This window comes from Linepithema humile, chromosome 4, assembly GCF_040581485.1.
Source record: "Linepithema humile isolate Giens D197 chromosome 4, Lhum_UNIL_v1.0, whole genome shotgun sequence".
Lineage (NCBI taxonomy): Eukaryota > Metazoa > Arthropoda > Insecta > Hymenoptera > Formicidae > Linepithema > Linepithema humile.
Window position 1 is genome coordinate 9,812,836 of NC_090131.1, and position 26,725 is coordinate 9,839,560.

General features: G+C 30.9%; 2 protein-coding genes and 1 long non-coding RNA gene across 9 annotated transcripts in view; 1 reads left to right on the forward strand and 2 right to left on the reverse strand.

Moving 5' to 3' along the window:
• The window catches only part of Oseg5 (intraflagellar transport protein Oseg5), a 323,588-nt gene that overhangs the window by 281,122 nt on the left and 15,741 nt on the right, over nucleotides 1–26,725 (forward strand). Inside the window, exon 16 of one of the 6 annotated variants that reach the window (XR_010889949.1) lies at nucleotides 5,452–5,653. The exons of the other annotated variants lie outside the window; for them this stretch is intronic. The gene's annotated coding sequence lies outside the window, so the exon portion shown is untranslated. The remainder of the gene's footprint in view (nucleotides 1–5,451; nucleotides 5,654–26,725) is intronic. 6 annotated transcript variants of the gene reach the window in all.
• Nucleotides 11,235–16,881, reverse strand: LOC105680071 (uncharacterized). 2 transcript variants are annotated; one of them, XM_067354050.1, is made up of 7 exons: nucleotides 14,124–14,255; nucleotides 13,660–13,986; nucleotides 13,480–13,575; nucleotides 13,103–13,311; nucleotides 12,706–12,865; nucleotides 11,861–11,960; nucleotides 11,235–11,733 (listed from the first exon to the last, which is right to left on the reverse strand). In XM_067354050.1, the coding sequence occupies exons 1-7, from the start codon at nucleotides 14,191–14,193 to the stop codon at nucleotides 11,682–11,684; spliced, it is 1,014 nt and encodes a 337-aa protein (XP_067210151.1). In that variant the 5' UTR covers nucleotides 14,194–14,255; the 3' UTR covers nucleotides 11,235–11,681. The 2 variants fall into 2 exon arrangements, with proteins under 2 accessions (XP_067210151.1, XP_067210150.1); XM_067354049.1 differs by lacking the exon at nucleotides 13,480–13,575 and having other exon boundaries at nucleotides 11,248–11,733; nucleotides 14,124–16,881.
• Nucleotides 16,958–22,042, reverse strand: LOC105671864 (uncharacterized). Its single transcript, XR_010889952.1, has 3 exons — nucleotides 18,146–22,042; nucleotides 17,829–17,943; nucleotides 16,958–17,742 (listed from the first exon to the last, which is right to left on the reverse strand). It is a non-coding gene; the product is annotated as an uncharacterized lncRNA (long non-coding RNA).

Consider the following 26,725-nt stretch of genomic DNA (forward strand, 5'->3'; position numbering starts at 1 on the left):
TAAGATTCTTTTACAAATGATACATACAAGAAACTAAAAATACCTTTATATTTCATGCTTTATAAATAAGTTATATGACATATACATTTAATATAAAAATATATACAATATACAAAATAATATTAACTTTTTACATAGATACTTTGATGTGAATATACATAATATGGAGCACATAATATACATAATATATACACATAAAGCACATAAATAAAAGTATTTTACAGAAATTAGAATATGAATGTATGTAACTAAATAATATAAATGTTTGCAAAAATGTTGCAAAATTTATGTATAATACATACACTTTTTTATCCTTCAGAGTGCCTTCAACCCATTTTTTTCAGCCGGGTTTCGTAGCACATAACACAAACACACACGCACACACACACAACTAACATACACATAAGTTATGTGACATAACTAACCTAAAAGATTCTGTATATGACAGATAGCATTGAGAACTGTATAGCGCCTGTATCCCAAAATCCAGGAACTAATCTATTGCCCTTTTTTACCTCATTATCGTCTATATCGCACGCATGCTTTGCATAAATTCTAATTCAGGAAACATTTTTAGACTACATCTCTGAACTCCATTCTAACAGTTCCCTATTAATCTTTGATATATTCTCTTTCGGCCGGAATGTTAATTTTGTACCTGCAAGCTGTACAATTTTTATATTAAACAAATATTTGTATGCACCGACAGCTTGTCGGTAAAATTTCCAAATTTTTTTCTGTTTTTTGTTTTAAATGTTATACCAGCCGATTCTTTAGCATGTATACTTTAATCACTTAAAAGGATTTGTAATTCTATACATGCAATAAAAAAATTTTCTTAAACTACGATATTAATTTTTCGTCGGTAAAACAGCACTACTCCAGCATCGCCTTAAGGGGATGCTGGAGTGGCAGCCGAACTCCGACGCGAAAGCGCCATCATTTCGATGGTACTAAAAATGAAACGACATTATCGGCGTAGCCTACGCCGCGTAGGTCCATGTGTACGCATTTGTTTGTAGTGGTAACTCACTACACTGACGTGTGGTCTGTGTACGTGTGTCATCGGAAGTTAGTAAACAAACGATGCTTGCGTTTGTTTCCTCGACTGAAATTTCGTCGCAAGGCTGCAATATAATGTCCGAGAAAACATAGGCGTATACAAGGTGTCAAATAAATACAAACTAAATATGACAAAATAATAAATGAAAAATATACATATAATACTATATATATCACTGAAGAAAAATGTCATACTTTTCATATTTTTATCCTTATGTAATAAATACAAAATAACTAATTAATCAATTAATTTATATATATATATATATATATATATATATATATACATACACATATATATTGAATAAATAGTTATCTTTATTTTGTATTTTATGTGATAATGACTGAAATAATGAGAGTATATATCATTTCAGTTACATAAAATACAAAATAAAGATAACTATATTCAATATGTATATGCATGTATTGAATAATTAATTAACTTATTTATTTATTTTGTATTAATTACATAAGAATAAAAATAGGGAAAGCATATAACATATTTTTCCAATTAGGTATATAGTATTATACATACATTTTTCAAATCAAATATTTTATCATATCTAATTTATATCTATTAGACACCTTGTATAGGTCTATTTCGTCTTGTATGTACATCATACAGCCATACGATAGAATTTCAATTGCGAGAAAAAAGGTTAAATGTATGCTTATAAATTATCCGATAAAACATAAACAAACCACACGTGTAGTAAAATACTAACTAAAAGAAATACGTATTTCTTAAAATCTGTCAGTTTACGAATAAATCGTCTGTAGCTCTCTTTTTTCTAAACCGTCAGCTGACGTTAGACCGCTTTTGAATATATTTATTAAAAATTGTTAGCTGACGTTAGATCGCCTCTGACAATATTTATTAAAATCTGCCAGTTCACGAATAAATCGTCTTTAGCTCTCTTTTTTCTAAACGGTTAGCTGACGTTAGATCGCCTCTGAATATATTTATTAAAAATTGTTAGCTGACGTTAGATCGCCTCTGACAATATTTATTAAAATCTGCCAGTTCACGAATAAATCGTCTTTAGCTCTCTTTTTTCTAAACGGTCAGCTGACGTTAGATCGCCTCTGACAATATTTATTAAAATCTGCCAGTTCACGAATAAATCGTCTTTAGCTCTCTTTTTTCTAAACGGTCAGCTGACGTTAGATCGCCTCTGACAATATTTATTAAAATCTGCCAGTTGACGAATAAATCGTCTTTAGCTCTCTTTTTTCTAAACGGTCAGCTGACGTTAGATCGCCTCTGACAATATTTATTAAAATCTGCCAGTTCACGAATAAATCGTCTTTAGCTCTCTTTTTTCTAAACGGTCAGCTGACGTTAGATCGCCTCTGAATATATTTATTAAAAATTGTTAGCTGACGTTAGATCATCTCTGGCTTTTGTAATTCTAAATTGCCAGTCCACGAGAAAACCGCCTCTGGCTTGAAGAGAAGAATAAGAATTCTCTAATGCCAGTCCACGAGAAAACCGCCTCTGGCTTGTCTTATTTTATATTGCCAGTCCACGAGAAAACCGCCTCTGGCTTGAAGAGAAGAATAAGAATTCTCTAATGCCAGTCCACGAGAAAACCGCCTCTGGCTTGTCTTATTTTATATTGCCAGTCCACGAGAAAACCGCCTCTGGCTTGAAGAGAAGAATAAGAATTCTCTAATGCCAGTCCACGAGAAAATCGCCTCTGGCTTGTCTTATTCTCTATTGCCAGTCCACGAGAAAACCGCCTCTGGCTTGTCTTATTCTCTATTGCCAGTCCACGAGAAAACCGCCTCTGGCTTGTCTTATTCTCTATTGCCAGTCCACGAGAAAACCGCCTCTGGCTTGAAGAGAAGAATAAGAATTCTCTAATGCCAGTCCACGAGAAAACCGCCTCTGGCTTGTCTTATTTTATATTGCCAGTCCACGAGAAAACCGCCTCTGGCTTGAAGAGAAGAATAAGAATTCTCTAATGCCAGTCCACGAGAAAACCGCCTCTGGCTTGTCTTATTTTATATTGCCAGTCCACGAGAAAACCGCCTCTGGCTTGAAGAGAAGAATAAGAATTCTCTAATGCCAGTCCACGAGAAAATCGCCTCTGGCTTGTCTTATTCTCTATTGCCAGTCCACGAGAAAACCGCCTCTGGCTTGTCTTATTCTCTATTGCCAGTCCACGAGAAAACCGCCTCTGGCTTGTCTTATTCTCTATTGCCAGTCCACGAGAAAACCGCCTCTGGCTTGAAGAGAAGAATAAGAATTCTCTAATGCCAGTCTGTTTATTATTGCCAGTCCACGAGAAAACCGCCTCTGGCTTGTCTTATTCTTTATTGTAAGATACTTTTATTACGTCATATGCTCTATGTATATATATATATATATATATATATATAATGTATATTATATGCTCCATATTATTTATATTCATATCAAAATATCTTTCTAAAAAATTGACATCATTTTATATACTCTTTTTACAATAAATGTATATGATATATGCCATATTTTTTATTTCTAAAGCATGAAATATAAAGATATTTTTAATTTTTTGTGTTTATCATTTGTAAAAAAATCTTGATAAAAGAAACAACATTAATTTTGTGACTTGCAATAATCTGTTTTATTATATGCTTCTTTTAAATACTTACAATTAGCCTTATTTTATGTGATTAACTTGGTATTTAAAATACGTATCAAAATCAAAAATGTATTTCTATTACAGTAGAAAAGAAACATTCTTGTCTTACAACAGAAAGAAATGGCAAAATATAATATTGTCTAAAGTACAGTCCAATAAAAACTGTTAAAATTGAACATCTTATAAAACCACCGTGATTCATGAAAAATCAGAACTATTATTTCAAAAATATAGACATATTTCGACTGTGTGTTTTAAACTGCACTACACATTCAAAATTCACAGAATAAATTTATTTCTGCAAAGTTGTGTATAATGTCAGTGGAAAAGTGATTTATTTGTTATTACATATACATGATATTTTACCATTCCTCTCTGATGTAAGATTACAATGTTTTCTTTCTACTGAATTAGAAATTAATTTTATATTTTGATGTGTATTTTAGATACCAAGGTAAAATAAGGCTAATTGTAAGTATTTAAAAGAAGTATATATTGAAACAGATTATTGCAAGTCACAAAATTAATGCTTTTTTTAAACAAGATTTTTTACAAATAATAAATACAAGAAGCTAAAAATACCTTTATATTTTATGCTTTATAAATAAGTTATATGACATATACATTTATTATAAAAATATAGACAATATATAAAATAATATTAACTTTTTACATAGATACTTTGATGTGAATATACATAATATGGAGCACATAATATACATAATATATACACATAAAGCACTTGAATAAAAGTATTTCACAGAAATTAGAATATTAATGTATGTAACTAAATAATGTAAATGTTTGCAAAAATGTTGCAAAATTTATGTATAATACATACACTTTTTTATCCTTTAGAGTGCCTTCAACTCATTTTTTTCAGCCGGGTTTCGTAGCACATAACACAAACACACACGCACACACACAACTGACACACACATAACTAACCTAAAAAATTCTGTATATGACAGATAGCACTGAGAACTGTATAGCGCCTCTATCCCAAAATCCCGGAACTGATCTATTGCCCTTTTTTACCTCATTATCGTCTATATTGCACGCATGCTTTGCATAAATTCTAATTCAGGAAACATTTTTAGACTACATCTCTGAACTCAATTCTAACAGTTCCCTATTAATCTTTGATATATTCTCTTTCGGCCGGAATGTTAATTTTGCACCTGCAAGCTGTATAATTTTTATATTAAACAAATATTTGTATGCACCGACAGCTTGTCGGTAAAATTTCCAAATTTTTTTCTGTTTTTTGTTTTAAATGTTATACCAGCCGATTCTTTAGCATGTATACTTTAATCACCTAAAAGGATTTGTAATTCTATACATGCAATAAAAAAATTTTCTTAAACTACGAAATTAATTTTTCGTCGGTAAAACAGTACTACTCCAGCATCGCCTTAAAGCATTGTGTTACGTCTGGTCACTAGACGTGTGTAGAGAATTCTGTAATATCGACTATTAGCGCGAAATTTGAAATGTCTCCTTATTTTTTAGTCATCCTGCATTCACCGTGTTTACTAGGGATACAGGAGGTACAACAATCTATCGTATGAAAAGGATATGAATAAAATCAAATAAAATAGATTAAATTAGCTTACCTAATTTTAATTAGGAGCAAAGCCTTATAGATACGTCTTAATAATGCAGATATTACACTGCTAAATATAAACCAAATAACTCAGTGTTTTCAACTGAACAATGCAGAGAAAAATAGTATATAGAACTTAATATGACCTAACAGTGAGTCTGCTGGAAGAGAACTGTCTCACGAGCAATGATGTACGTTGGTCCTCTTGTGGTGGGGAGTAGGCCCTCGAGAGTATCGCATAAATTTTTAATCGTTACATCGGCTTCTTGATACGTTGGAATATCGTTTGGCTGGAAGTTGATATGCAGCTCGTTTTCGTTTATAGAAGATAGCCGACGGATAAGATGGATGTCTGGTAACCTTTGCTTATTTTATTCTTATCTCTTCACTTATTTGTTCAATGCATTGTTCAATTATGCAGTATTCTTATAGCTATAGTATAATTAATATTTTTATAACTAATAATACAGTTAACACTAATCATAACTTCAATCTTGCTCTTTGGATGAATTTTAGATGGACTTGATCTCTTTAATAATGTTCTGTTCATTGAATTTTACCATAGTCGGGACATCACAATTGATATTTGGTAGTCAGAGGGCACGGAACCATATCACGTGTAAAAAAATTAGGAGATGAGTTGCCGATAGTCGGTAAAGATGGTAGATTAGCCGATTAGGACGTAGTGAAATTAGGTATAAAAGGGGGCATCGGCCACCGGACAGTGCCTGGCGATTTTTGATTGGGCATGATAGAAAAATCTTCGAGAAGGTTCGATGAAAAAGAGGATAAAAGGGAGGTAGCGAAGTACGTGGAACTTTTTTGTGGTCGTAAGTTCGAGTTAGTTAGTTGAATATAAAAAGAAGTGTGAACGTGAAAGTATTTGGAGAAGAAAAGGAAAGGAGCCAGGCGAGATCTCCGATTCTTGATGGACTGAGAATTTTGGTGTGCTGAAATAATAGAAAGCGAATATTAAGGCCTGAGGCAGGACAAGGGCTTTGCGAAGGGACATGAGAGAGTTATTGGGTAGCATAAGCTAAGTGAACGTTACATTATATATATATACATGTCGAATGATCACGTATTCCGCGAATAAAAACATAATTGATGAAGTAAACGTATATTCTCCGGTGGAGATCTTATTAGAAAAACGACGTTACTGTTTTAAACATATTCTTGTTTGTGAGCTCGTCCTTGATCCCGACAACTAACGCCTTCAGCGATTCGGTTATCCTACTTTCTGACTGTGCATACGCTAAGAAATCTTACACACGTTACAGATGCGCCGTATCTGAGGCAGAACACGCGTTGTCTCAAGACGTAGTAGGGAGACGGTAGGCGTTAGCTTACGGAAATCGACTGAAATGTGCAGATTGTGCCAAGTTCTGTTCTAAATTGTCAGCTGACGTTAGATCGCCTCTGACTACATATATTTATTAAAAATTGTCAGTCCACGATACATCGCCTCTGACTTTATTTATAAAAATTTGCCAGCTGACGTTAGATCTTGCCTTTGGCTTTTCTTTTTCTAAATTGTCAGCTGATGTTACATTGTGCTGATTATATTTGTTAAAATTTGCCAGTCCACGAGAAAACATACATACACATTACCTTTAGCTTTATTTATTATAAATGCCTCTACGAGAAAACCGCTTTTGGCTTGTTTTATTTTATATTGCCAGCCCATGAGAAAACCGTCTCTGTCCGACTTGTCTTATTCTTTATTGTAACATACTTTTATTACTTTATGTGTTTATGTACAGGGTGTTGCATATACATATTGGGCAGTATGACGGGTTGCGCGGCATACTTTGCAGGGATAGGCGCGGTTCAGTGGGTAATGACAGCATATATACGTACCATCATAACTTATTGATCGAATTGATTGCGCGCATTTTTACTAATTTTGAGTTTACAGCGTTTCAATTATGACGGACTTGAATAATCGTTGCGATTATTACTAGAGAAACTAAAACACATTAAAGATGAAAAATTAAATTTTAGAAAGTTAACACGTTAAAAGAAACAAATATGATACAACAAAATTTCTTTCTTTACCGCTTTACTTTTTGCGCGTGTTAGCGTTGTAAATTTTGATAGAGCGGTACAACTTTACCTAAATGGCAGTGTAGTAAACCCTCGGTTAAACCTGAGTTTAAACCAAAGTTAATGCTGATTGGTTTCTACCACGATTACATCGAGAACGATTAACTAAACCTATACTATAATAGCGTTTTCGATTATACAGGATTTGAACGACCCAAGATTGGTTAATGACGTCATTGCAACCTCTCCACCAATGAAAGACTTGCATTTATAGTAAAATAGTGATTGATCAACCCTAGATCGTTCAAACCCCGTTTATTCGAAAACGCTATAAGTCTCCTAACTCTGAAATTATTTGAAGACAGAACGCTGATTGGTTTAATATTAGAGACCCTAGAACTAGGATCTCCAGTCTAACATTGATTCTTATCTCTAATCGAAAATATGAAACTATTGATATTATTGACTTTAAATTGACTTCTATTATTGACTATTATTGAGTTCTTAAATCACGTTGCTGGAAACGGCTCAGTATAAGTTATTTTGAGCATATAAAATAATATTTTAACTTTAATAATGAGTATTATAAGTAATAAACGTAAACAAGTGTTAAATTTTTCAATAGCAGAAAAAAATATTTTGATCGATTTAATTTTCAAATATAAAAATGTGATAGAAAACAAGAAGTCTGACATGGTAACCTCAAAAGACAAAGAAAAAAATTTAAAAATAATAGAAAATTTGTTTAATAGTATGTCCTCAACCAAATTTAGAACATCAGAGAGTTTAAAAAATTGCTGGAACAATGTAAAAAAAAATTAGAAAATTTTTTGCGGATGAGAAAATTTGGTTGTATAAATGTATGATGTACAGATAATATTTTTATCTTATGCCTTTTGTGGAATATTACACAATATCTGCTATGAACATAATTTGAGTAATGCTAAATAGTTATATAATATTATGTTACGTTTTAATTTCAATATTTTTCTAATTAATATTCAAATAATCATTCTGATAATATAATCTAATTGTTATTTAATTAAATATCAAAATATATTTCTTAATATAATTGTTATAAGAAATGATCCGGTAGCATAAATACGTAGTGTTAATAATAATTGCTTCATAGGAGATACTGCATTATTTTTAGGAAATATATATATATATAATTTAAACTTGTAATTATAATTATAAAATAATACTAAAGAATTTACTTATTTGTCAAAAATTCTAACTCTTTTCTAATATGTTCCAATATTAATTATACCAAATCTTTATTTGATCTAAATCGCATTTTAAATTCGATGTCATCTAATATGTTTCAAAATAATTAACTCGCTGTTTAAATCTTTTTCTTCTTCGTTCTAATTGTTCAATATTTTCATCATTAGAATCTGAGAACCACGAAGGATTAAAATACGCCACATCAACAAAATAATAATTATTATTTTTTACAATTATTTTTAACGTATCTATAACGTGTCAAACACTGTCAATGAATGTCGAGTTTGAATTTTGACGACGTTGTGAATTCAGACAACCACAACCAATTATTAATTAATAAAATATATATATTAATAAAATATAATTATATAAGAATATCTATTACATATCTGATTACGATATCGAATAAGAACGCTGACGATTCAGTGCGTTTCCGGCTCGTACGAGACACCGGAGAATCGCGCAGCGTAAAACAAAACCCAATTCGTTCCTAACGCGAAAATGCTGACGAACTATCAAGAATCCGTCAGCAAGTTCGATCGAAAGACCTTCAAAACTGCAATCAATTGCAGTTTCGCGACTATAAAATTGCCGTCGCGAGAACATGACGGCGAATCGAAAACTAACCATCAAGCGGACCGGACGTATGTCCGTCGGGACCACGAATTAAGAAGATCGCGTATTATAACGAATCGCTGAAGCAAATACGAGTAACTTGAGGCTCCGTGAAACTAAACTAAGACCAGGATTCCTGAAACGGAACTTGGGTTATCTGTTAATAAGGGAACTTGTAAAATAATGAGACCAATAAATATACGGAAGATTGTTTTATTTAAAACAAAAAATTATTTCCCGGATTCCCGGCCTAACTCCCTTAGCAGCAGATCTCGAACCCGTGCCCTCAAAAAGGGGCACAATAACAAGATGATATCCAATAAAGATCAGGATACATATTTGATGATATGGTATATAGAAATAAAAATAGAGTATTGCTAGTAACATTTCTTAAAACCAATGTTTAATTACTTTAAACGGTCGATCTCAACCGTTTAACTTAAACTCGGTTTACAGATATTTAAATGCCCTTAAATAATTGGTAGAAACCAATATTCAGATTAAGTTAAGATAACCGAATGTCACTAGGGTTTAATTTCTTAAACCACGTTGGTTGAAACGGCCCAAAGGGCGCATAGAGCGCCGATAAACGTTATCAATAAACACCGGCGGACACTCGCCGGACGGTCCTTAGTGTTTCATCAAGACAGGATTCCTTGTCTTGAAGAACATTTCTTGTCTTGTCTTGATTTGCAAGACAAGAAATTTTGTTTTTCTTGTTTTGATCATTTCTTGACATTTGTATTTCTTGTCTTGAATTCAAGAATCTTGAATTTCTTAAAATTTCTTGATTTTTTAATACATATTACAATTTGTAAAAAAATATTTTTCTATTTTATGTTAATATTATCAAAACTCCCACCATAATGTACAAAGTATAATGTACAATAATTACGTAATAATAAAAAAATAGTATTAAACACATTAATGGTATATTCTTTTCTTTGTTTTTTATAGAATAAAATGGTGTATTTAATTTTATCAAAATTTAGCTAGATAGTAATGTAAATACAAAATCCTAGTAAAATATCTAAGCACGTAAAAATGACGGTTTTTTTTTAATTTTTACATTATTAAAATTGTTATTTTATGTTTTAATTTTTGATAAAAAATGGTAATGAGGTATAGATATTTTCTAGTATAATTAACTGCACTATTTTATGATAAATACACTCCTGATAAAATATTAAAACATCTCTTTTCATTTTATTGCTTTTAAAAAGATTTTAATCGTTAAAAAAGAGGTGCTTGTGTCCATTTGATAATAGTGCAGCAGGGCCCTTCTGTGGCTCGCTACGTCGCGTTGCAAGTGTTCGGCTTTTGTTTAGCGCCGAGTGGTACGCGAAAACGAAAAAACAAATGAAAATCGCAAATAGCGAGCCGTACTTTAATGTCATTTTCATTTGCTTTTTCGCTTTAATCTTCGACAAACATTCAGAGTGTCAAGGTCTCGAGGGCGTAATGAAAAACGACCGAACAATGACTTCAAAAAGAAAAAAGAACAATATAAGTAGTGATAGTGAAAGTGACTCGTCAGAAAATTGTCCTTACAAGATTGCAAAAGACAATGGTACTACGCACAAGACAGTTTCAAAAAAATTATAAGAAAAAAATAATCAAGAAGAAATCAAGGAGAAAACAGTCAGTACCCATACAGCACACAAAGATTGCATACACATTGCATCAATCTTTCATCGCAATGTTGCAATATTGCAAATTCACTGCAAAATGTTGTTGCATCATTGCTGTGGGATTGCAGCAACGTTAAAATGTCCGCCTTTAGAAAGATTGCAACGAAATATTACGGTAATATTGCAATGTCATGAATTTGCAATAATGCATTGTTATTGCAATCTTAGACCCAGGGAGAACACCATAGAGACAATATTTTTATATGCAACATTATTCCCCAGGGAGAACACCAGGTCGAAGAAACGTCTAATACACATCTAATAGACGTCTATAGACGTCTATAGACGTCTATTAGATGTCTATTAGACGTTTCTTCGACCTGGTGTTCTCCCTGGGGAATAATGTTGCATATAAAAATATTGTCTTTATATTTTTTAATATATAAATATAAAATTGCTATGACAATACATTTTAATTAAATGTTTTTATTTGTATTTATGTTAACATAAATAAAATACACATAACATTGTATAACATGTTAACATTGAAATAAAAGTATATTTTCTTTTATATTAAAAAAAAAAATGTTTTTAATATTGTACTTTTTTTAAAATAAATAATCTTGTTCGTTATATTATTATTTTTCATTAATAAAGTCTTATATCTAGTCTTATTTTGTACGCTATTAAGTGAAATTTTGAGAAGATAGATTAATTAGTGCATGTAATATGGACAACCTTTGTAGGCATATTTTCCCTGACTTTGATCGATTATTTCTTAGTAACCAATCAAATACAGATATGCAGTTAAACTTTACGCGTTGCTGCCATTCATATATTCCACCTTTTGTTGCCACTAATAATTTATTTTATTATACTAATAAAATCTTGATTATTATTTTCTTTTGTTAAATGTCTGTAAAAATAAAATAAAAGTTAAAATTCATATAATTACATAAAAATATACATACTGCATACAAATATACATAAAATTATATATAAAATAAATCCTCCTATAAGTACATAGTCCTATAAGTACATACTTTGTTCTCTCAATCCTAACAGAAGCTTGGGCAAGCCACTTGGAAATGGTTTCTGCAATTTTAGCATCACTTACATGCTTGTGTGTCCTACGAACAGCTTCTATAACATAAAAAGTTATTATAAACATTACAATATATAATTCATATATACACAGGGTTCGACAGTATCCGTACGTCCCCTCGTGTGCATGTAAAACTCATCAAACTGAATAAAAATGTAACATTTTGCAAAATCACATAAAATTTTGAAATATTAATTGAAAAAAAATTGGCGAATGAATGCGTGTAAAATGATGGAATAAGCTGTATAGAAACAGTCTCATAAAAAAAATAACTTCAACTTATCGGCTGTCTGTTTGCAACAGTGAATATCAGCTGGTGAACAAAAGGTGAAATATACGAACGGTAGCGACGTGTAAAGCTGAATCACATATCTCTATCAGTTGTCGTAGCTAAGGAACAATCGATAAGTCGAAGCCATTTAATGAAAACATGCCTACAAAAGTTGTCCCACCACATTATCACATGCGATTAATCTATCTTCTTTTATTATCTAAAAATTTCACATAGTTTACAAAATGGTAAAGAACTTTTTCATTTAGTGTAATGAGTTTTATTTCACATAAGCGCAGGGATGCGATATTTCCTACCGGGTTCCTGGCTCTCGAGCCCCACACAAGCGAGAAGCGTGTACATGTGCTGCGCTGAACATGTACACGCTTCTCGCTTGTGCGGGGCTTGGAAGCCGGGAGCCCGGTAGGAAACATCGCATCACTGCATAAGCGTATGTATTGATATTGTCAGACATTCTATATTGTGTGTGTGTGTGTGAAAAATTGACTTACGTATAATTATTCTTGAAAGACCTAAATGTTGAAAGCTTCTCTTAGCTTTTTTTCCAGCCCAGCTAAAATGTTGTGCAAAATTATTTGTTATGGCTTTTTTTAAGATGTTGCGTATCATTATGTGCGCAGTATTTCCACCCACAAGTTGAAACGTATTAATCTGAAAAAAAATATAAAAAATTTTGAATATTATTAAAAAATATTGTTTTATGTTTATATTAATTCACTTTCTCTCTCTCTCTCTCTCTCTCTCTTTCTCTCTCTCTCTCTCTCTTTCTCTCTCTCTGAACTATCAATAAATCAATAGATTAAATAAATATTAAATATAATATGTCATTATTTCAATTTGGAACACGTTAGAAGTATTCAATAAAATAAAAAAATATTTTTTAAATACCGCTTCGTCTTTAAAATTAACTTCTTTTAATTGTTCTTCAAAAAATGTTAACTCTTCAAATGTTGTTATAGGCAGTTGTATAAGAATTTCTTCTTGGCTAGAATAATTAGAACGTTGCATTTTGTCTTCTAGCATGTCCATTCTATTTTCAATGCTATTGAGTTTATATAAAACCTTATTTAGCTTCCCCAAAATTAGTTTCTTGTATTCTGAAAAAAATATTTATTTAATTATTAAATATTGCAATTAAAGCTATTTACTATTTATATAAGAATTGTGTAAAAAATACATTTGTATATATATTGCCTTTATATAAAACATTAAAAAAAATAGATATAATAATATTTATATATATATATATATATATACATACATACCACGTGTAAAACTATTTTCTGCATCGCTATCTTCATTAGGTTTTTGTGTAAAATTTTTTGTGTTTTTTGAAAAATTTTCAATGTCAATAATTTTATCTAAAAAGCGAAAACATTACTATGTAAAAAAAATCACTTTTGATATAACATTATAGTCTTCATAAATTATTAGGTACTGCTTACCACTTCCATTTATTGTATAAGAAGTATTTCTTTCGCATAATACATTTGAAGAATTGTTTTCTATGGATTTCTGAGTGTGCAGTTTTTTTTGAGATACAAAGTTTTCAATTTCTGGATAAGGAGGCAAGAGTTTGATGCCAGTTTGTCTTACATGATTGTGTTTATCTTCATTAAAACATATATCTTCATCTGAAGAAGATGATATAATTTTTTTGGCTTTCTCGCGTCTTCTTTTTTTCTTCTGATTTTTTAATTCATCGGAAGATACATCTATATTAGATGTGTCCTCTGCAAGGACTAATTTTTCCATTCCTTCTTCGTAATTATCTTTAGAATTTGAAACAATGTTATATAATAAATTATAATTCACAAATAATAACTTGTAAGATATGTTATAGATAGGAAAAAATACTTTTCTAAAATTTATTATATAAATTAGTCTTAATATAACAATTAACTTTTACCTGCTCTGCCAAAAATCCTTTTTACTGGTAATACGTCCCATTCAATATTTTGTGGCATCTCTCTTGTCATTATAGCTTTATTTATTCTAAATTTACTTTTAAAATGAGTAGGCCAAATACTTGAATTTCTATCTGCATTGTACCACAATGCAGGTATTAATTGAAGTCCATCGTGAAATTCCGCAATTACATATGCATTAATATTCATTTTTCTTTAAAATGCAAAATACTTGTGTATACATATATTGAGGCATGAAAAACATAAATGTAACGCATTATATTTATGTAATGTATTAAGAATTCAAAATGTTTTTTGAGCATTATATTGAACATGTCTAGCGCATTATATATGCTAAACAAAATATATGTAATATATGTACAGATTGATGTGAAAATTATTGCAGTTATTGTTATTTGAAAGCGTTTTACATAGTATGATTTAAGGGAAATACTGCGAATGTGTTAGGCTTATTTGCGAAAGGAATTTTCCATGCTTTACAGAGCACATCTGTAATTGAATAAAATAACATTTCATCGCTATTGAGCATCATTATTTTTATACAAAAATCGCTTGATTTACAAGGTATTTCATATATATTGTTTACATAATTAAGTTTTTTACCAATCACAAAAATATTTTCATTTTTTTTCACTATATTTAAAATAATATAATATAACACCCATTTCTTAAAAGACAACAACTATTACTATTATTATTACTTTTGCAATGTATATGAAATTTTTTAGTGGATAACTGTAAATATTGTAAATATTGTGATTTAAAATGAATACAATCAAGAATTGGTCCATTATTATGTAAATATTTTAGTGAATATAAATTTTCAATATTGTAATTAGGTACTTTTTTTGGTGAGAGAAAATTAATATTTTCTTTTTCTTTATATCTTTTTATCAATTGTTGCAGTGGCTTTTCATTCTTTCTTAATAGTTTTTTTATGGACATCATGTAATTCTCAAAACGAAATGCACTGAACTGATCTAATGGACCAAATATTCTGACATCTGAGCATAAATGTAACAGGTTGTGGACATTATGTGATATAAATTTTTTACCATACAAAATCTCAAATGATAAGACAAAATTTTTAAGTAAAGCCTCTGCATAATCTATAAATTCTGTTTTACATAAATCTGGACGAACAAGAATTGTGATTGCTACGTGAAGCATAAGAAAATGATGATACAAATTTTCTGCTAATGAATACTTTAAAACAACAGGTCCCGTATATAAAAGAAAATTTCTGAATTCTACAGCTTTCCATTGTTTAACATCTTGTATACATCTTGGCTTTCTAACAAAATCACTTAGTGTATTACTTCTAAGCAAGATTAACAAATATGATATTCTTTTGATTGATCTTGGTCTTAAACGTATAGAAAGCGGACCTTTTATCCATAAAAGTATTAATTTTTTAACAACGCCTAACAATACAAGATGCATATAGTCTAAGGGCGTGTTCGTTATAGGTAAAAAACCCGGAATATTATTTATAATGGAGTAATCTGTCTGAAAATTCTTGTAACCATTAATGGCAAATAAATCGTCAGTTCTTAAAGAATATGGTGCATTTGGAAAGCAAACTCTACCATTTAAATATTTTTCTTTTATTGTACATTTTGTACAGCTGTAGAACCCAGTGTGACCTTTTGTACATAAAATAAAGGATTTTGCTGGTGCATCACATATCAAACCAAATAATTTAATTTTGATCACGTTTTTATCAAAAATGTAACCATTGCTTAAAGAAATGAAATCATTAACCAAAGGTTGAAGAAAAGTATTAGAATCTTGCGGTTTTTTTTTCTCCAAAATATGCACCAACGACATACTAGGTGCGCAACTAAGTTTCCGGGTTTTTTTTATCAATGCAAAATGGAAAATTTCAAGAGAAATACAAAAAACGGTTTATTCAAAATATCGTCCCTCGCTAGCTACACATTTTTGCCATCTCTCTGGCAATACATGAATACCGCGACGATAAAACGACGCGTCTTTGAATCGAAACCATTCATCCAACCAATTCTGCACTTCTTCGAAATTGGCCAAGTGTAGCCCAGCCAAGCCATGCGCCATCGACCGGAACAAGTGATAATCGGAAGGGGCCAGGTCTGGTGAATACAGCGGGTGCGGTAGCAGATCCCATTTCAGCGTTTTGATGGTGTCCTGGACGATGGAAGTGCGATGGCACGGAGCGTTGTCGTGCTGCAATATTACTCGTTCGTGTCTCGTGTCCCATTCTGGCCGTTTTTCGAGCAATGCATGGTTCAAATTTATCAGTTGTTGTTGTCTTGTGTTTGCGTATCATTTTCATCCAATAACGCTTGCAGATCGGCGTCCTCAAATGTTTTTGGTCTTCCGGAGCGCTCCTTGTCCTCAGTGTCGAAATCGCCACTTCTGAAGCGTTTAAACCAATCTTTACAGGTAGTTTTCGATGGTGCATGTTTGCCGTAGGCTTTCTTAAGCAAACGACCTGCTTCAGCTGCATTTTCTTTCAAGTTGAAGCAGAAAAGCAAAGCTTCCCGCAAATGCTGTTTAGTTGGCACAAAACTCGACATCTTTATTGTTAGAAAAAAAATTTTTGCGTTGCGATATGTGTTGGTATTATAACTGGTTATTGTTGACAGATGTCCAAGTTAATAAAAAAACACAACTTTAGACATGTATATCGACTACATGTATCGTTAGCGCCATTCATGTGTGAAACCCGGAAACTTAGTTGCGCACCTAGTATACATCTTCATTTACTGTATTCGAACATAAAATAGGCCATAATGAAGACTGTGATGACTTTGAGAGAGGAAGACCGTCTATATTTATAAGTAAATTTATATATTTCTTATTAGATTTTAAAAACATTTTCTTAATCACATTATTCAAACCCGCGTAAAAATATTGTCCGCCACATGCACTTATTACATGAACTTGTCGTGGAGTTTGTAGTAACGTTCGTATATCTTTTGAAAAATTACATGATGTATATTGCTGCAAAATTGTTATCAATGCATTACATGCGTTATGATTAATATTGAATGATAAAACCCATTTAACAAAATCATTTTTAAATTTATTATTTTTATCAACATCATTGTAGCTTCTGCTTTTACTTTCTGTGGTAAGATTGTCAATATCACTATCATGATCATAGTCTACTTGCATGCCAGTATTATTGTCATTTATATTTTGACATTGTAGATAATGATTTTCATTTTCACAGATTTCAATTTCAGGATTAAGCGTTTCATTAGTGATGTTTTTATTAAATGCATGAATATTTATATCACTAATTTTATGTAAAACCAAACAATTATCTTTAAAAGATCTATTGGTATTTAATAATGACTGTTTAATTTGTGTAGATGATCCTGCTATATCAATATTAGTTTGATCTTCAATAATTCTCCTTATGTGACGTTTTGAAATATACACTTTATGTTTTAATGCGTTAGACATATTTGTTACTAACGTTAGATATATAATAACGTTAGATAACGTGCAATATATTATTATTATAGTTATATACGTACATTTAAGCTTAAGCATACAAGTTTTACCAACACAAGTATTGTTATAAAAATAAAATATATATTTTAGTTCAATCTAAAAAAATAATATATAATTTAGATAATTAAATAATTACTAATTGAAGATAAAAGGACAATCCCAATATAGATAAAGATCCTTACCTATTAGTTGAATACCAAATAAATGTATTTAGAATACTGGCAGCAACAAAATATAAGCAATATATTATATATATTGCACTGTAGAACACCCTATATAAATGTTTGATGATATTTTCTGAAACAATATGGTAAAATAGATATAGATCATATCATAGATAAATACAATTTTTCATAGATAAATACTTTTCTAATCGATCTCAGTAATTTTGAGGTTATAGATTATTAACCCTAGATATATGATTTTCTATTAATGAATATAACATTTTTAGTATATAGATTGTTATAACTAAACATAAATATTGTCAAGAAGTACTTACCTCTTTTTTCTTTCTTCTTGCAACAAGAAATGTGAGTCTACGTGAGATCATACGACACGTGGCAATAATGAACGACTAGCGCAGAACGCAGCGATGCCGGCGCCAGCTAACACAAGCGCGAACGTGCACATATGCTGCGCAGAGCATACGATACAATTTAAACCAATTTAAAAAAAGAATATTGCAAAAAATTATTTTATTATAATATTTTATTATTAAAATGTATATTATATATTTTATATTAAATTATATATAAAATTTGGATTTTGCAATGTTTCCGAAATATTAATGTCATATTGCTACAAACGTGCTAGTATTTTGTGGATCTATATCTCTGCAATGTCTTTGTAATGTTGAATTGCCATTTGCAATATTGCAACATTGCTGCAATGTGATTGCAATGATCTGTGCTGTATGGGTACTAGCACTAGTCCTATTGATAATCAAGAGACACGGTAGTGTCTCGCGCCAAGTTCACGCGTAGCGCAAGACCGATCGTGTCTCTTTACGCGAGACGGAAAGTTCAGATGAGCCGAGATTATCGGATCTCAATAACGGCTGGGCCGATTGAGTTGGCAGTAGGCTCAATCGAAAGCGCATACCTAAAATATATAACGAAAGTTTGCTTGTTTTTGCTCTGTGTACTTTATATAAATAAAATATATGCATTTAAAGTCGAGAAATCTAAAAAATTATCTCGCTAGGATGTATGTCGCGCTAGGATGAATGTCGCGCTAGGATGTATGTCGCTCATGTCTTATTGGTCAGCGTTGTTAGCATTTCTTTTTTTATCTAAAAGACGTCTTTCCTTTTCTAACATTTCTAACATGGCGGCGCTCAGACCTGTCAGCTCGCAGCTTTGATGATATATTAATTACATTGATATAATTAATATTGGTCGTAAAATGTATATATAACGTGTTGTGAAGACGAATAAAGATAGTGTATATCAAAATAATAGTACTCTTCATGAAAAAATTTTTTTCGATCTTAAAGTGCAGAAGTGTAGCAAGACATGTTGACAACACTCTCAGTATTCTGTGGTTAGTAGACAGACAGAACAGAATGAAATTGACTGGAAATGATAAATATTGTTAGAACTAATTTAGTATACATAGAACAGAAATATTAAACTTTGATATTTAATTTTATTTATTTTAGACAAATCATACACTAAAGTCTCGAATCATGTGCTTTTTTGACAGAAAGTATGATAAAATTAAAATTTATACAATCATACCAATTATCACTATGCCTTATGTGACAATTGTTTATGTCCTATCTACACCGAAGGATAATCCTACTTGTGGCTCATCCAAGCGAGTAATGTAGACGACCGAAAATCATACTGAAGTTGGTTTTCAATCGTACCAACTCAAAAAAGCAAATCACTCATCAGAATATTTGCATATAAAAAGCAAAGATATTTCTATAAAAAATAATCTTCTGTCGAACAGAATAACAATTCGGGTTACCTTAGATCGAATGAAAGTTTGTTTTATAGGCTAGGTACTGAAATTATTACCGGTTTTAAAGTCAACGGTACCAATATAACAACACTAAAATTGTACTTAGTGTAGACGAGCGAAAGTGGTCGGATGAGCCACAAGTAGGATTATCCTTTGGTGTAGATAGGGCATTAGAGACTTTAGTGTATGATTTTTCTAAAATAAATAAAATTAAATAGCTCAAAGTTTAATATTTCTGTTTTATGTATACTAAATTAGTTTCAACAATATTTATAATTTCTAGTCAATTTTATTACAATCAAAACAAAAGTGTTTTACCTTTCAAAAAAATTGTTGTATATATTAAATAAAAAAAAATACATAATACAAGAAAAACGCCCTCGTAAAAAAATTAAAAATTTTTATGAAATAACAACAACGGATAAAAAAACAAGACAAAATAAGATTATGCAAATTATGTAGAGAGAAAGGGGAAAATACGGTAATAAAAATGAGTAACGGTGGTACTTCTGGCCTTATACGGCATCTATCAGCCAAGCATGAGAAACAATTTCAAAGTTATTTTCCCGAGAAAAATTCAAGAAAAAATGACGCACAAGGAAATCGAACAATAATTCATTTATTTAACAAAGAAGACAAGGATAATGTAAGTACGCCCGTATAACTGTAAAATCGTGAATACAGTGTCTAATAAGGCTAACGCACGAACTTTGATATAAAGTCGTAGGAGTACTCTCTAAATTTCTTAGAGTGAAATCTAACTCCAAATGAGTGGATATTCACTCCAAGCGATAGTGAAAATACTGCCACTCGTAGAGAGTAAAAATTCTCTTTTTACAAAAGTGATTGTTTCACTCTAACGTAGAGTAAAGTATCACTCTACGTTAGAGTAATGTATTACTCGTTCCGGCGTTAATAATTCACTCGATCAGAGTGAAATCTTCATTCTTTCGTCAAGCGAATTTTTCACTCAATTGTTACGAGTGAACAAATTCACTCTTAATAAGTCTTAATTCTAAGCAATGTATATAAATAAGAAATAGACAAAATAATATTTATTAACTATAATTGACAAAGTAATATATATTATAAACACATTATTAAGACGTTATTTTTATGTTATTTATTATTTCTTTATCATCATCAGATAATCTGTAAAAATAATTAATTTATTATTTCTCAAATAAAATATCTCCCTCATCTAGAAACTTGCAAAAATTTGTCATATTTTTTATAAGTTTTACCTAAAAATTAAAGTGAATAATTTTACAAACACGGAATTAAAAGAAAACCTGAAGTGACACAAAAAGTGTGATAAAAATAATAGATACTTTAATTAAACGACATATACACTTTTGTTACTATTAATAAATAAACTAAAATAAAAAGTACAACCAACTTTTGAAAAAACTTCTCTTTGATCTGCGCCCTCAATTATATTCTGACTTTTTGTGTGGACGAGCTACATATTTATTAAATAATTTTACTAATAATTTTAATTATAATAAATATCATTAATATATAAGAAAATGGCTCTTATGATATAAATCAATTACTACAAATTGAAAGGCATCAAGAACAATCGCTGGATGTTAGTGCGAGGATTGTTAATATTTTCCATACAGAAAACCGATTTCTGTCTACTAGAGACATTATTAAAGTGTACACGAGCTCGGATTCGAGATACTAAAGTGTACAAACATTATATACATTGATCTCATTTTTGAGAATCTAAATGTACGAAATGAGCCACTCGCGCCCTGATATTTTTCTTTCAAGCTTCCTTCTTTCTAGAAACTTCCTTTCTTTCCTTCATTTCGTACATTTAGATTCTCGAAAATGAGATCAATGTATGTAATGTTCGTACACTTTAGTATCTCGAATCCGAGATCGTGTACACTTTAATAATGTTTCTAGTAGACAGAAATCGGTTTTTTGTATGGAAAATATTAACAATCCTCGCATTAACATCCAGTGATTGCTCTTGATGCTTTTCAATTTATAATAAATATGTAGCTCGTCCACACAAAAAGTCAGAATATAATTTATTATTAATGTTTATTAATATACATAATTACATTACTGATATAACATTACCAAACTATAATTTTAATTTTATTGCAAATCTTACCTTTCAAAATATTGACGGCGTCTTTCGAAATTCCACTGCTTAATAAAAATTTATTTAAGTTTCCAGTACTGTTTAACGTCTCCTAACAAAAAAAAAAATTTAATATTATTTCAACAGATTTAACTATAACCGAGATTTTGCAGCACTTGGTACGCACTTGCCGATTTAATAAACTACAAGTCATTATATAAGTTACTCCTCATTGTACTACTTGTTTATTGATATGCAAATCGAATTTATGACGAAGCTACGTAGCACGGCGAACCACATGCTGTGAGATCTTGATTTATTCTTTCTGTAACCTAACCTAGAAAAACAATTTAACCTAAACACTATTCTTTACATAATATATTAAATCAGTAAATAAACTACACATAAATTCTTATAAGTACTTGCCTCTGGAAGAAATGTTGACATTTTTATATGTCTATCTACGTGGATTCTTTATAGATATTCTTATTTATATCCACGATGTCTTGCACCAAATACGTGTAACAATGAGACGAGAACAAGAGATAATGAGACGTAGTGATCATTCATTCTTCATGTGAATGAAATATTCACTCCACATAGAGTGAAAATATTCACTCTACAAAATAAAATACACATGATCACTTTACTTTGCAAAGTGAAAAATTCACTTTACAACAAAAAGAGAGAGAATTAACTCCGTATGAATGAAAAGTCACTCTAACTCGAGTGACACGACCAGTCACTCAATTTTTCGAGTGCGTTTTTACTCCAAGAAATTTAGAGAGTAGAATTTAGAATAATAATAATTATTATCATATTATTGATGTTGTTATTGTGTTTGTTGTATTAAAATTGATTTTTTATTTCTTTTACTTTTTAGAAAACAGCAGCATTTAACCAGACAAAATTTCATGATCTTTTAGTAGAATATTTGGATAAAGTTCCGAATAGGTGAAACGCCCGATTTTTTTGAAACTGCACTATTTTATGTATTTTGGCGCGCTGATTACGAATATGATAATGAAAATCGCCGACAAGATCATTTTCAAGGTCAAAACTCCAAAAAAAGTGAAAAAATATCACTTTTTTGAGATTATTTCGAGAAATATTGATGTAACGAAAAAATGTCTCAAATAAAAGTTGTAGTTCTTGTAAAAATACATTATTTATGTTCTATGCATTTTTTGTGTAAAACTGATAATTTTCGAGAAAATTGACGTTAAAGATTAAAAACTTTGGTAAACAGGTAGGCCTTAGCTTGCATGCGCATGCCGTTCAAAAATGTAGCGGCGTGTGTGCGTATACAATTTATGTATATTTATTAAATCTTTGCCTTGCTAAAAATCTAATGAGTCTACAATATACTAAAAATACTAGATACTGAAAAGATTAGCAAGACCCCAACGCAAGGTGTGTGCGCGCAGAAAGTTTATATGAATTAAATCTTCGCCTTACTAAAGATATGATGAGTCTACAATATACTAAAAATATTTGATACTGAAAAGATTAGCAAGACCCCTACGCAAGGTAGAGAGCATATTGTGTTTGAAAGTTATTTTCAACTTCTATAATAGACACTAGCTATGTAATAGGCGGGGGGAGAGGCCCCTCCCCCCTGCACCCCCCTCCCCGCCAGCAACCGTTTCCCCACGGGGGGCTCCGCCCCCCGAACCCCCCGTGTTTCATCCTACTTACCAAAGTTTTTAATCTTTAACGTCAATTTTCTCGAAAACTATCAGTTTTACACAAAAAATGCATAAGACATAAATGATGTATTTTTACAAAAACTACAACTTTTATTTGAAACTTTTTTTTGTTACATCAATATTTCTCAAAATAATCTCAAAAAAGTGATATTTTTTCACTTTTTCTGACCTTGTTTTGACCTTAAAAATGACCTAGTCGGCGATTTTCATTATTATATTCGTAATCAGTGCGCCAAACTACATAAAATAGTGGAGTTTCAAAACAATTGGGCGTTTCACCTATTCGGAACTGCACCCGAATATTTAGTTAACAAATATTTGCCATTTAATTTTTTTTTAAGATAAAGCGACGAAAAATTTATTTTTGTATATAAACAATCATGCTGTTCTACCAAACAGGAATACTATGCGATCACTGGTGTTAACTAAGTTTAAATATGCTCAAGACGCTGTTAAATTGATTTTCAATGACCAAGTAAATAAAAATCAAACTAAAATATCATTTACAATAGACGGATGGACAGCAATATCGAACAAATCATTTTACGGAATTACTACTCATTATATTGATTGTAATTGGAAAATCCAGTCCTTTGTAATGGATTTTGTTCCCGCAAAAGGTCGACACTGGTAAAGAAATTGCAGCGCTATTTCAAAACACTATGGCAGAATACAATATTAAGTCATCAAAAATTCAAGGAATAATTACGGATAATGCGTCCTCAAATTTTACATTTATGGATCATCTGGATATCTTATTAGAAGATTTTGACAGCAAAAATAAACACTCGTGTGTTTTGCTCATATTTTAAATTTATCAGTACAAAATTTTCTTAAACTACTCAAAATAAAAGATGATTCTTCTGAAGTCGAAAACAAACTGGAAGAGGAAGAATGCATTGATAGTGACGAAACAGAGACTAATGGCTAGTCAGTTACAAAAATAATGGTAGCAAAAAAAATAAAAAGATCAGAGCAATTGCAGGAAAAATTTCATAATTGCTGTGAAACAGCAAATGTTAAAATGTTAATACCAGTTATAGACGTTTGCACAAGATGGAACTCAACCTTCCAAATGATTACATGGTCTTTGAAAATGAAAACTCCGTTGAACATACTATGCGACAACAATGAAAGTTTGAATAAGTACAGACTTACAAATGAAGAATGGGCTCTAAACATTTTAGTAACAAACTACTTGCGTCCATTTCAATGTTTATCGATCTTACTTTCGGGTGAAAAATACTGCACGCTGTCAATGGTTGTCATTGGTATTAATCTATTATTAGACAAACTGGAATCATGGACTCAGAAATTGGATAATAAAAACGATAGATGTGCAGTAGATGAACAGTTGATTTTTGCCCTGCAATCGGCAAGAGATAAAATTTTAAAGCACTACAAAAAATCCAATTGGATGTATTGTGTTTCATTGATACTAGATCCTCGGCATAAAATTGAAGCTTTTGACAAAACAGCGTGGGGAAGGGACTTGAAAGATCTATCTGTAAATAAATTTAGGAAATTTTTAAAAAACAATATTATGTTAATTCTAATAGTACCAATGACAATAATAATGGATGTACCGATCAAACTGCAGAGACAGATGAATTTGATTTGGACATAAGTTTTTTATTTTTAAAAGAAACGGACAATGGCGACCGAAATACCGGAAAAAAATTTCGTTCCACACGCGATTCAAGTAGTCTACAGTTATTGACTCTACTGTTGCGACAATTCGACATTTCAGATCATCTAGAGTAGCAGGTAGAGGTGAGATGTACACCAGGTCACACAAATGCCTTAACACATGAAGTTGCACGGGTGTCAAGGCATATCGAGTCGGCGTGTTCCGACTCTACATATTTTTACATCATGACTGGTTATAAACATAACGGCAATGCTGTTTTGGCTGTTTCAAAGCAACTGGAGCAATTGGCAAGTAAAGGTTAATTTTATAATATTTATTTATAATATTTAATACTTATATCAATATTTATTGATGGTTTAATATTTATAATATTTATATTTATGTCAATATTTATTGTTGGCGGAAAACGAGCAATATATATATACTAAATGATAAAGAAAAGTGTAATTATTTATCAAAATAATAGGAACTTATATAAAACAATTAACAGATTTGAAAGTATTGATATGTGATTGTGGTGTAGTCAAGAAATTTGCTGAAAATTTTGAAACTTCTCATGTAAGTAAAAATATTCGTTTAAATAAGTCACAGATAATATTATTGAATCAAAATATTACTTATTTTTCTTCTTATTATCATGCTAATACTTTCAAATTTGTTAATTGTTCTTTATATAAGTTCCTATTATTTTGATAAATAATTACATTTTTCTTCATTATTTAGTATATATATTAACTAGTTTTCCACCATCAATAAATATTGATACAAATATTAAATATTATAAATATTAACCTTTACTTTTCAATTGTTCCAGTTGCTTTGAAACAGCTAAAACAGCATTGCCGCTATGTTCATAATCAGTCATAATGTAAAAATATGTAGAGTCGGAACACGCCGACTCGATATGCCTTGACACCCGTGCAAGTTCATGTGTTAAGGCATAGTGTGACCAGGTGTACACTGTGGGTGCGGTCAAGTTGCCGCTTCCGAATGCTTTAAACATTTTCGTTTACAACGCTTCCATGGAACGGTCAACTAGCGCTACCGACGTTGTCAACGTTGGTCAAATTGATTGGTCTGAAAGTGTCTGAAGTGTTTATAAACGTGAAAAATTTGAATGTGATAAGTAATAAATAGAATTTTTTAGACATGAATAGAGAGAATAGAGATATTGCAATATGTATTGCAAACAATTTTTTTGAATCAATATATCTCTATAATGATGAAGATATAATGGACTTAAGGGGATGCTGAAGTCATATTGTTACCGACCAAACTTCTAATTTTCTGGAAAGTATGGCATTTTTTATTGCTTTGATAGAATTACAAATCCTTTGGTGTAAGTAAAGTACACATGCTAATCTTTCGGTGGTTAGTAAAATTTAAACCAAAAAATAAAAAAAAATTTTGAAAATTTACCGACAATGTCACTTCAAAAAATTATATCTTTTATATCAAAATTATACTGCTTTAATCTGTAAAACAAGGGTGTACCGAAGAAGAGCGTATGAAACAATAATGGAAAACCAAAAAAATAGAGCTTAGAGACTTATTTTCAAAATGCCATACTTTTCCAGATTTATGCAAAGCATGCGTGCAATATAGAAGAATAAAGTAAAAAAGAGCTGTAGATTAGTTCCGGGATTTTGG

Excerpts from the sequence above, each read along its gene's own strand:
- LOC105680071 (XM_067354049.1), bottom strand. The coding sequence starts at position 14,331 with ATGAATATTAATGCATATGTAATTGCGGAATTTCACGATGGACTTCAA. Across the intron at positions 12,866-13,102 it reads TTAATTTTAAAGACGAAGCG|ATTAATACGTTTCAACTTGT; the intron begins GTATTTAAAAAA and ends ATTTTTTTTCAG. Across the intron at positions 11,734-11,860 it reads GTTAGGATTGAGAGAACAAA|ACATTTAACAAAAGAAAATA; the intron begins GTATGTACTTAT and ends TTATTTTTACAG.